General features: G+C 39.1%; 1 protein-coding gene across 8 annotated transcripts in view; it reads right to left on the reverse strand.

Moving 5' to 3' along the window:
- Btrc (beta-transducin repeat containing E3 ubiquitin protein ligase) overlaps positions 1-12973 on the reverse strand; it is a 184102-nt gene that overhangs the window by 53303 nt on the left and 117826 nt on the right. Inside the window, exon 1 of one of the 8 annotated variants that reach the window (XM_010626389.3) lies at positions 2088-2106. The exons of the other annotated variants lie outside the window; for them this stretch is intronic. Within the exon in view, the coding sequence (XP_010624691.1) occupies positions 2088-2090 (3 nt within the window). The 5' untranslated portion in view covers positions 2091-2106. Of the gene's footprint in view, positions 1-2087; positions 2107-12973 lie in introns of those variants that run through there. 8 annotated transcript variants of the gene reach the window in all.

The raw sequence follows: 12973 nt of genomic DNA on the forward strand, positions 1-12973 counted from the left end.
AACATGTGATATGGCTATGTGCCACAAGAACGCTACAATGAAAAAGCCGGAGGATCCCAAATGTATTTAGTGAGGAAAAAGAACAATGGAGCTCTCATTTTCTACTGAGTATCAGTTGGTAGGAGTTTGGATATTAAAGTTCCTGTCCTAGTTACAGACTCATTGGAATACATTCACTATACACATACTCATAAAAAGATATATGCAAGCATTTTTTGTAGTTATCCAAAAGTGAACAGCCCTCAAACATTCCTCGGTTAAAATGAATGAATAACTGTGAGGGTGTATATACAACGAAATACTGCACATCAACAAGAGCAGACAAATCACAACTCTGTGCAAAAATACAAATGATACTCGAAAGTGTTACACCCATAAAGTCAGAAAGAAAAGGATAGGACTGCAATGGCCCCATGTGTCATAGACATAAGTTTAACAACAGGCAAAACAAATGCATGGTGTTAGAAGTGAGGACAATGGTCACTCAGTGGTCAGGGATTTAAAGATAGCAGGAGGTGGCTCTGCTAATGGTTTTTCTCTTTTTTTAATCTGGCCAATAGTTATGCAGATGTGTTTACTTTCTAAAAATTCACTGAATCAAATTCAGGACCTCCTGCACACTGTTATGAGAAAGAGATGGACATATTCATACAAAAGAGAAATGAAGGCGAACGAAACACTGGTTACAGAGAGATCATCCTAACCCTTATTTTCTGATATAAAGGAAACAGGCTTCCAAACAGATTTAAATTTTTGCTGGGAACAAGCACAAGTCTCTGTCTTCACTCATTCCTCTCACGGCCACGTACAGACAACTGTTACCACAGGCTGCTGCTCCGGACAAGGTTAGAGCTCTCTCTAGCACTTTTAACCAAGGAAACATTGGAGGCCCTCACAGAGCTGACACAATTTGGTGCTGCCCATGGTTCAATGCAATATGGCGATTTTTATTTCTAATTTGCTTTAATTGTTGCTATGATATGAATAATTAATGGTCTGCCTATGCCAGTTTTGTAAAGTTCACAGTACAGAAAGCAAGGAGAGAAATATTTACTAAGGAAGGAGGCTTAAAAATGGTTATAACTGCTATAATATTAGAGAATTCAGAATATTTATTCATGATTTGTGGTAACATTATGTTCCACCAACAAAGAAACACGCTACTAAAAGCACTTCCTACTGAAAAATCTTCCCAGTCTCATCTATTTTCTTCTTCATGGCTGTATTTCCAATCTACCTAGAGTAAAGTAGGTCAGTGTTAGGAGAACCTTGCTCTTTGGTGGAAGAGAATAGGCAGGGTGACTGTAAACACTTAACCTAATTCCATCCATTTTAAATCAAGTATTTATCAGCATTAAATAACCCCCTGGACAACAGAGACCTACTCAACCCAAAGCCTGTATTCTTCTCCCATGTTTGTAAACTCCTCTCTTCACCTGGCACCTCAACCACCAGAGAATATGATGGCATCAGTGCTTCCGGCCAACACCTCCACTCACATCTGGGTTTCACAAAAGGTGTCATTTAGATAGGGTGCTGTTAAGTCATGTGCAATCAACACAGCATCTGAGCAGGTGTAAGAGCTCAGTGATGGTACACACACAACCATTCTGGGAATGCAGCCAGATATAAAAGGAGCTTTATTCTTCATTGCTGGATTTCAAATCTTTCCCCTACTCTTAAAAACAAATGAACAAAAAACCCACTGCTTGTATTAACACCTTTGTTAAAATCAATATGCATTTAAAACCATCTAGGAAGTTCCTTGAATTGAGGAGGAAGACTGAAAGAAAAGGAAAAAAATGTAAGGAGTCACCTAAAAGTAAATTCATTTAGGTAAGACTATTAGGTTCTATTCAAATTTTTGTACTTTCAAGATTAAAAAATACTTTTTGTTATAATATGAGGCAAATATTTCCTATTTAAAGCATACGAATCCCTTTAAAAGAGAGCTTCAACAATTTCCAAGAGAAATTTTAACCATTTCATTTTTCAAGTATGAGAAATGAAGATTAATACCAGTCAGTGTGATTTCTCTCATACTCTGGTTATGGACAAGCATTCCCTGCCCCCCCCACCAAAAATACCATGAACACCAGTCCTAGATGTGTCCTCCATACGCCACAAAGTCAAGATGCCAGCTTCTGCCTTAGTCTGCTTCTGTGTTGTGTCTGCTGGTCACATTAACATGACCAACTCTTCCCAAAAGCAGCGCAGAGGAGGGGTGAAACACTGTGAGCACACAGTTATTCATTAACCTACCGAGAGCCTCAATCATGAACTATGCTTTTTCCTAAGGCAGAATTCCCCACAGCTTCCCTTTCAGTGCACATAGTATCTGCTGGGAGTGGTAGATCATGACTTAGAACAAGAATGACGGATCTAAATTAAACTGACGGAAGTGACTGGGCGCTGCCTCTTGGTTTCTCCATTTCACTCTCTTCTGTGGCATCCAAGGTTTCAGAACCATGGCATTAATTAAGTAACAGTTTTATTACACACAATCAGAGCTGGAAAAGAAAAGCCTAACAGACAGCAAGAGGAGATTACAAAGTTCAATTAACAGTTGTTCTTTTTTGTGGTTGCTAATTGAGGTATTTTTAATTTTTATCATCTCACATGGAATAATGAAAAGGACAATACTATGAGTACAAGAGAGAAACAAACCTAAAATGTGTTACTATATGATGTCCTCTTTCACCTCCTCCTCCTCCTCCTCTACTTTTTTGCAATAGGGTCTCCCTATACAGCTCAGACTGACTAGAACTCACTATTCAGCCCAGGCTGGCCTCAAATTTACAGCCATTCTCCTGCCTCATCCTCCCAAGTGCTAAGATTACAGGTACACACCACCAAGCCCAGCTATATGGTGTTTTTATAACAAATTTACATACTTCTGTGATTTCCAAATCCTGTCTAGTTGTTAATAAATTATTAACCTTAAAAAGAGAACATTTAATAGACACCGAAGAGAATCCCATTGTTATATGTAACTTAATTTCTATGTTCTAAAATTCACAAACTGGCTGAAAGTACAGGGGCCTGGGCCAGGAATGTCTGAAATCATATTCCAGCTCTGCATCTTACTACTTGACTTTGGGCAAACTGCTTAACCTGAGTTCTTTTCATATGTAAAATGGGGCTATATGAAGTGAGACTGTATATAAAACCTTTAGCTCAGTGTCTGGCACACTACAAATGCTCAAGAAATAATAGTGCAAAAAGGTTTGGGATTTAGCTCAGTGGTGCTGCCACCTGCCTCGCAAGCTCAAGGTCCCAAGTTCGATCCCCAGTACCAAAAAAGGTTACCAAATTTCAAGACATAATCTCTGGATTTGATATGATTTGGTTTGACTTTATTTTATTGCTTTATATTTGGAGACAGGGTTTCATTATATAGCCCAGGCTGGCCTTGAACTCAAGGTGATTTTCCCCTCTCAGCCTCCCAAGTACTGGGATTATAGGCATGTGCCACTCCGCCCAGCTAATCTCTGAATTTTAGTACTTTAAAAAACATATTGCAGGGCCAGGGATTTAGTGTTGCCAACTGCCTCGCAAGTGCAAGGTCCTGAATTTGGTCCCTAGTGCAAAAAACAAACAAACAAACAAACACCCACCCCACCCCCCACCGCCAAATTGCAGGGCCAGGACTTTAGCTCAGTGGCACCAAAAGCACAAAGTCCTAAACTGAATCCCTTGTACAAGAAAACCAAAAACCAAAAAAAATTTTCATAGTTGGGCAAGGGGCCAATCTCTGTAATCCCAGCTATTCAGGTGAGGTGCAGCCCAGACAGTAAAAATCTGAGGCCAGTGTGGGCAACACAGGAAGACCTCATCGCAGCAAGAACAAGAACAAGAACAAGCACCACAACCATTTCACGATTTCTTCTAAAGTCAGCCAGATTCAACAAATATAATTTGAAAATCTATTCCGTGGGAACTATAGGAACTCTACAAGGAGACCACTTACTTTTGTATATATTACACATTTTTATATCTAAATCATATCATTTTCAATTTGAATCTCAAGCATGCTAAATAATAGCACTAATTTGCAATCAACAGCAACCTGAACAGCTGACTCAAAAATTCTCACCTAGTACTTACCTTCACTGCATCTTATCATGGGAGGATGCTGAGACACTGTATCCCACAGTGTCTGTCCTAGGCTAAATATATTCAAGTTTCCTTAGTATCCTTTGAACACATACCACGTCCAGACCATCAAAGCAAATGGGATCTACTGCAATCTGGATACATGTGATATCTATATTTGCTTTATCATTCAGAACAAAATATAGCTACATTTCATGCCCTTAATTTCAGAAATCACTTCTCCCTAAGTTTTAGCCAAAAAAAAAAGTGAAGAGTCCTCCAATCTATGGATTTTGAAGTCTAAAGCAGCAATGATGAATCTTTTAGAGATTGAGTGCCAAACTGCAACCCCAAATCCACTTTTTTATCTTAAAGTTCCAAAGCTAAAGGTTAAGTTTAGAAAAAACAATTCTACATTAACATCTCTTTTTTTCGAGACAAGATCTTGCCATGCAGTTTAGGATGGGCTTGAACTCAGATGGGCCTGAACTCACTGTGTAGCCCAGAGCAGCCTCGAACTCGTGGTGATCCTCCTGTTTCAGCCTCCCTAGTGCTGGGATCATAGGTGTGCGCCACTACACCTGGCTACATCAACATCTTTTGTTTTAAAAGAAAAACACAATAACTCATGTGCCATAGGTTTGCCTCACTGTGTAAAACAACACCCCATTAATTCCTCAAAAATAAATATAAAGCAAGATTCAAGGAAACTGATTTTTTAAAAAAAGTTCCCTAATTAGTAGGTTTTATAAGTACTGCAATCATAGGAGAAAATACACAAATTGAAAATGAACCTCACGCACAGATGTAAATAAAGCCACTCTTTAGGTAGCCCATTAATCCACAAGTGGCATATTCATCTTATTTACAGTATTATACCCCCTGCCACGATATTCCATTACAGAGTCACGCTACAGATTCCATAGTTAACACTGTAGGAACCATTTCTTTTTAAATGTGGCTTTCTCTATTTCCCTTTTGGCTTGCTCCGAGGTTTAAAAAGAACCTATATAATTAAAATTTTATGCTATTAGATATTCCTAGAAAACGTGGATTAAGTTAGAGAAGTGATGTTTGAGGTATAAAACATAACTAAATTTATGTTCATTCTTCTAGAAATATTTTAACATTCCTATTTATCATAGTCTTAGAGTTCCATGTAAGTATTTCTTATATACTTTCATAAGTCTGTTAGGAAATTTATGTCACCCATAACTGTCCAAAGTTTCTATTCTTTCCATTAGGGGATACCCAGAGAGGGGGAGAAATACACAAAACAGAAATGTTTATTTGCTTTTTTCTTTTGATGAACCTATTTCTTCTAATTTATCATCCCTGTCCAAAGCTTCCTCTCTGAGACAGAAGACTTCCAAGTCCAACTAAACTCTGATACTCAGTATAGGAATCAGAGAGTAAAGTCAAGAGATGCTGCACAGCAGGGGCCAAGGAGACAGGAGAAGAGGCATGTGGGGCCTTCCAATACTACTTCAAGGAGATCTGGTAGCTGAGAATGAAGTCAGAGAGATCCAAATTCAAAATCCGACCCGACAACGTAAAGAAGTGAAAACCTTGGCCAGGGATACAGCTCTGAGGCAGAGCGCTTGCCTAGCACGCAGGAAGTCCTGAGTTTGATTCCCAGTATTGAAAAAACAAACAAAACTGGGAAAGGCTGAACTTTTCTAAGCTTCAGTTTCTTCTTCACCTGTAAGAAAGTGGTAACACCCAGCTCTGAGGTCCATGGGAGGGCTGAAGCACACAACACACAGCTAGCACTACAGTGACTATAACAGGCTCAGTATTACTACATCTCTCCTCAAACTTCAGAGTAGCAGAGCACTGAAAATAAAGAAAAGAAATAAGTACCTTCCCGCCTTGAAGGTACATGAGGAAGAAAATGCTAATTTATATAGGTACATATCCCAAAATTTAAATTGGGGAGGGGGAGAAGAAAGAAGGAAATTCAGGATTAAAACAGCCTTACAGAGTCAACAGGTTCACACATAAGAACTTTGAATAAGGGTAGCTGGTGTGAGTGCCATGGGCCAATGAAAATTCCTCAATCCAACAATGTACTCTGGTAGTAAGGAAATTTAAGATGACTTGGTAACTTGGCTCTACTAGGGAAGTTAACAAGGACTTTCTTGGTCATTCAGTTGAGATTACTAAGAAAAACAAACAATAAGCAAACAAAAGACATCTCAAAAATGGGCTACTTTTAACACTGATCTTAACAAGCAAAACCTTCTGGGAAAAAACAAACCCTGTTAATGAGAACAACTATTGGCAGGATCGCTAGGCAGATGAAACTCTAGACCCTTTAAAGAAGAAAATCACCATTTTATTTTTGTAGAAACTTGGTACAGAGTGCAGGAGTCATTTAAATTCATAGTTTATTTGACTTCCAAGAGGAAGTCATGACATGGGAACTGAGCTTCAAGTAAAGTGCTATGTGTACGGATCATGAGCTCAGGGACACTAAAAGGTCCAAAAGGTGGGCTCAGGCCTCACACACTCTGTAAGTGCCCTTTTTACACTGCCTAAGAGCATGTTTACTGTGGACAGTTTTATGAGCCCAGGCCTCTCTGAAACTGTTAAACCAGGAAAGTGGGGGGGGGCCTTACACCCAAGGATAGCCACAAAAAACCTATCCACTTTAAGAATAAAATTCTTCAGCTGGGTGTGGTGGCACACGCCTGTAATCCCAGAACTCTGGAGGCTGAGGCAGGAAGATCACTGTGAGTTGGAGACCAGCCTGGGCTAGTAGTGAATTCCAGGTCAGTCTCAACTACCAGTGAGACCCTGTCTCAAAAAACAATACAAATCTTCTAGATTAAAAAGATAAAGGCCAGGCATGGTGGCACACACCTGTAATCCCAGCACTCAGGAGGCTGAGGCAGGAAGATCACTGTGAGTTCGAGATCAGCCTGGACTACATAGTGAGTTCCAGGTCAGTCTCAACTACATAGTAAGACCCTGTCTCAAAAAACAAAACAAAATAAAAACAAACAAATAAAAAGAATAAAAAGTACCCTATTCAACTGTAAAAAGTGGTCTTTAATTATTAATATGCATGACAGCACCAGTGTATTAAAATGTGTGTTGGAGGGAGGCCTATACATTATTTGGGATCATGTCACTGATCCTAAAATACTCATTCATATAAGTTCAAATAGATAGGGAAAAGCCCCCTATTGGTTAATTAAAACAACCTTCTCTGGCAGAATCCCAAACTGAAGTTTTCTGAGGGGATGTGGGTGACAATTCTGGGAGAAAGTGAGGTGCTTTTGTGCTGTGAGTTTTACATGGAGGGCACAATATTAGGGGCTTAAGTCTCCAAGTGGGGTACCTTAGCGCTACACAGTTAAGAGAGCTATATAGATTATGACAGATCTAATCTACATTAATTGTAGGTTTGATTAAACAAGTCCTATTAACTATGAGAAAAGTCTGCCTTCTACCTAACCTAGATCTTTCACACTATATTTTAGGTTCTTTTCTACCAATTCTGTACCCAGAATACCTGAAACCAGCTTTTACATATTAATACCTTTAAGTAAATGATTGTCAATTAACTGTTAATGTAAAGACAAATTAGTTTTTATATCTTTGGAAAATATGTGAATTCATTTACGTGGTCTACATTATTATTACTTACTTTAACAATAAGCCACTAGCTGGGCATGATACAGCATGCCTATAATCCCAGCACTTGGGAGGCTAAGACAGGTGGACTGCCGCAAGTTCAAGGCCAGCCTGGGCTACATAGTGAGTTCAAGACCAGCCTGAACTACACAGCAAGACCCTGTCTCAAAAACAAAACAAAACACCACTATATAACTAAAACACTGCAAACTTGACAGCATACATTTTCTCAAGTTAAAAAAAGAAAAGGCCCACAACACATGGGCTGATCTGATCTGAAAAACTTAGCTCATTAGTCTTCCATAAACTTGTACTATTGTTTTTCTATTATTGTAAGGATGATAAACAAGGTCACAATTTTAGCATAAGAGCTGTATATGGATGAATCAGCCTCACACTCAACTTTTTTCCTTTTCTTCCTATAAATACTACACTTGATTGATATTCAAGTCTCAATTACATAAACTGAAATAACACAGCCCAACACTGAGAAATCAATGGCATAGGAAATATTTTAAAAACAGCAAGTTTTCTAATAAACAGAATCAAGAAAGGAACTCAATTTAAATACGCCACAGCTTACTGCTTGGACTTTGCTCCTCTTTTAAATAATTCAAAGTGACAGAAGGGCTCCAAATCAGAAAGCCCTCATATTACTTGCAAGAAAAACTCTACATTAGTGGGATAAGGTAGGGGGAAGCTGACAAGGCAGAACTTTATAAAATTTAATTCCTACGGTTACCTGATTTTTAAAAAATCAAACTGTAAAAACCCACAGCACCTGCCAAAGAAAGTGCTGGTAATCAAAATCCTAAATGACCCCTGATAGAATTATGGTCTATAGATTATTAATATATCAACCATATTTGTGACATTTCTTTGCAAAGAAGGCAGTATTTCTTTGTTAAAGTCTTTAAGCCAGTTCTAGAATGGAAACACAATGCCTACACCCAGCAAGAAAAGGGCAATGTAAAACCCACAGGTTTTTTTCTGTCCCTTTTCAGAAATTGTGCCTGGCACTGTGCAGCTGTGCTGCTGCCTTCGTCGTGCCCTCTGTTCCCAGTCTTGCTAATTAAAAGGTTGATCACAGAACAATGCTCTTCTCATTAATTTCAGTGTTCTGATTGGGCAGGATCCCTGCTTACCCCACCTGATCTTTTCACACTGCTGAAGTTAATGTGACAGAAGCCTGAAGATGGATTACCTGCTGCCATATTGCCCATCGCCTCCAATCAGGAGCTATCTGTGTAAACTGATTGTTCTAATTTGCTCTCATTATTTTTACAATATCAGGAGAAAATAACGCACACAGCTCACTGTCAAAGCCATGAAAATCAGCCATTAGTTAAACCCAGACACTGAGTGGCTTTATTAGAGGCACTGCAGTTTATTGATGTAGCTTTAGTCAAACAAGGCAGCATTTGCTTCAATAGAAGGAAATGTTTATAGTGAAAGTAAATATTTATTTGTGACAATATCCACAGCAACAGGATATTTTGAAGACTATTGCTCCTATTCAAAAGCTTAATTTTGACACAAATTATACAACAGTGAAAGGTCCAGCTATCATAAGAAAGTAGGCAACATTTAATACATAGTAGTACAAAATCCTTCCTAGTAAGTCTATAAGCACTTTTCACCTCCAAGATCTTGAGTAAATAAGAAAACCATTCTGTAATTACAAATGCTAATCAATAAATAAGGGTAGCTCTAATTTATCCTATACAACAATGTTATAAAGCAGAGCTAAATATTATTACTTTGTAATAAAAATTACTTGGGCAAAGATCATATAGGTGGAGTTCTAAATATGATTTTATTCTTATATAACATAAAAGTGTTAACCAGACTGACTAGTGTTATACCACAGAAACAATTATTTCAGAAAAAGAAAATAAGCACAGGAAAGCCATCTATGTAAACACGCTGGGTTTAAAACCTTTCATTAAGTGATGCTTTCAGAGAGCAGAACTCTACAGAAAGGTTTGGCATTCAATAATATTAAAACAGTTGTCCTAGGCACAAAGAAAATGTATTTTCAAACTGTAAGGAAAATGTTACATTGCAAAGAAAATAGATTTAAACTTGGAATTTTTAGGCTTGTCTGGCTAAGAACATTTTGTGAAAATATAACTAAAAGCTGCCTAAACAGCATTTACAGGGGTGGGTAGGGAGGGTATACATAATAGAAACCAACGCCTTTTAAATAAAGGCATTTAACTAATCCACACTTTTCCCATGTCTCCTCTTTACTATTAGAAGGAAACATGGCTTCCTCCAGTTTTCTTTCGACACCAAGATTCCTAGGTAATGTGAAGGCACAAGTATGCCCTTCTTGCTGCTCCCCTTTTAATGGCCACTTTTCTTTCTCTGAGAAACGTGTGCCATGCTTTTCTCCTTAAAATTCCTGCACTAAAAGACTGCACCATACTGCACTCTGCGAAACGTGCTGATGGCGCCAATTATAAGCCCCCAGCCGAAAGCTCCAGCCCCCACCATTCGGGCAGATTTATGCGGACTCTTGCCGACGTTATTACAAGTCAGAGTTTATTGGGAAATTGTTACATTATGCGGAGTGTCTAACAAATTGCTTATGCTGCTATAATTGGATTACAACAGCCGCTTGCTCCCACCGGTAAGATTAGGCAAGTAGGACTCCTGCCGATCTCTGAGCGTTAGCAGTAATTTTATTTGCCTTGCCTCTCTCTTTCCTAACAACATGCCTCTCTCCCTGCCAGCTGTCTGCTGAAAAGGCACAGGCTTGTTCCTTGGCCCTAACAATGCAATTACAGCCCCGCAGATCGCACTGTTTGTGCATTAAGTACAGAGCCAAAACGAGGCGAATTGATCGTTTGACTTTTGGAGAAGCCGTGTGATTTCTCTGTGCGGGTGATCCGACACGCATGGGCAGGCAATACTGCAGTCAATTCTTGATGAAGAACTTCCTTCGTTTACCCTCTTTGCCTCTCACCTTTCTTTTCTCACTAAGGAAAACTGTGGCTGGGCTCATCTCATGCTAATCTAGATCAATCCACAAAGACAAACTCGTACTTATTAGCTCCCTGGCTGGATAGAAATGTGAATGGGTTCTAGCATCATGAAGTGCCTCAGTCAGATAGATCAGTGGTTCCCAACAGCTGAACCTCAGCTGTTATCTAAAAAAAGGTTCATAAAGAGTTCATCCAGAAAGAGAAGTTTACAGAAACACCACAGTTCAAAGGAACCACAGAAAGTTTTAGGTTCTGTCAAATAAAACTGCCTGGCAATGGCTTTGTTAAAAGCTCTGCCTATCCATCCAAGAGCTAGGAGAGTTGGCACTGAAGCCTGTGTCCTGCCTTTCTGCACAGACCTGCCCTGCCAGAAGATGTTGGCAGCCTATGAACACAATCGATGCAGCTGGACTTCAGGCTTCAAACGGACAGTCTGATCCCACTTGTGGCAGTTTTCAACATTTTATTGACAGCTTTCTGTATCTCCTTTCTTTTTCTTGTATGTTTAACAATAGGTGCCAGGAGCATGGGGATTGTGTTACTCTGATTCTAGGGCATAATTCATGAAGATTCTGGGCTGGGGTCTGGATTTTTTAGGGGGTGGTGGTGCTAGGGATCAAACTGAGGGATTTGCACATTCTAGGCAAGTGCTCTGCTACTAAGCCACACCCTAGTCCTTCAAAACAAGAATAAAAAACAAAGATGTCCTCTGCACTGAAATTTTACCAGTTTTGATGCAGATCAAGAACCCTGCTTCCGTACCAATGGCATATACTTCCTAGGGTTCCTGAAGATGGTTATACAACATATACACAACCTACAGACCCATGTTGGTGCCCTGAGCCTGCATTATTAAAAACCACGCACATCGAGAAGTGAATTAATTTTTACATCTTTAATCTGACAAACACACTCTTGTCTATGAGAGGGATGCTTGCTTCTTTTCATTCAAAGTCACCTTGGCAGTCACTTAATTGCGTGTTTCTCAAAACCTCTGGAATCCAATTAACATATTTAATTCATTTCAGTACTTAAAGATGAAAGAAAAATTTCACTTCTCAACTTCATTCCTGCTTTCTTGAAACAGCAATAGTGTAATATATAGGGGCCAGGGATTTAGCTCAGTGGCACTGTGCCTGCCTCGCAAGCACAAGGTCCTGACTTCCATGCCCAGTACCAAAAAATAAAAAATAAAAAAATAGTGTAATACATAACATGTTACATCCTAGAGCTTTCTCGAGCACACTGGCCTCAATGACACAGTTAACTCTTACAGTGTTTCCCACAAAGCTAACTGCAGGCCTGACAGCTCCTGTGAGAAGAGCAGACCATCTGACGTGCTACTTGTGGAACAGTAGATTAAAGAAGCCTGTTAACATGTAGTTTAAAACTCAAAAGAAACTCTGAACAGCTGAAATGCCTTATAAATAGCACAGACCCAGAGGAAGTGCAAACGTCTGCACTGTGAATTGTAGATCTTAATTACCGACAATGGCTGGTACAGCAAGTAGCACAGAAAAAAGTGAAACAGTTGCACTGTTCATGGTTGGCAATAATTCTTCGGGAAAATATTTACTATCAATCAGTTATGAGAAAAGGGACTCTGTGCTCGTAAAACAGCACGTTGCTTCTCATACCAGGACCATTTTGTTTCAGCATAATCTGAATTTAAACAGCTTGTTTCCTGCGGATATAATTTTGGAAATAAATAAAACAAGTCTTCTATCAAAATCTGGAGTAAGTGGAAGCAACATCACATTTTTCTGTCTCAGTCAGTTTCAAAGAGATTATTAGTCTCAAGTAAAAAACAGTAACAACAAACAACAAAAAACAGAATCTTGATATAGGTCTAATGATGAGGTTTACTTTCCAAGTGTAGAGACAGAGCCCAAGAATCAAGGTAGAGGTACTCACACAGCTCATTTCTAACCATGCGTGTCTTTGGGAAAGTATGTGGGGATGCACAAGGGTAAACTACAGAATAAACTAAAACTTCAGCAGCACTTCATAGTCAATAAAAAAGAGAACATAAAAAATTAATTCAGTTCTTCAGTTTTCCAGTTACTTTCTTTATAACAACATCAGAGGCCGGGCATGGTGGCAGGTGCACACCATAATTCCAGCACACTGGAAGCTGAGGCAGGAGGATCGCTGCAAGTTTGAGACCAGCCTGGGCTACATATTGAGTTCTAGGGCAGTCTCAACTACATAGTGAGACCCTGTCTCAAAAAAAAAAAAAAAAAAAA

This window comes from Fukomys damarensis, unplaced genomic scaffold (assembly GCF_012274545.1).
Source record: "Fukomys damarensis isolate Sample0158 unplaced genomic scaffold, DMR_v1.0_HiC HiC_scaffold_8, whole genome shotgun sequence".
Lineage (NCBI taxonomy): Eukaryota > Metazoa > Chordata > Mammalia > Rodentia > Bathyergidae > Fukomys > Fukomys damarensis.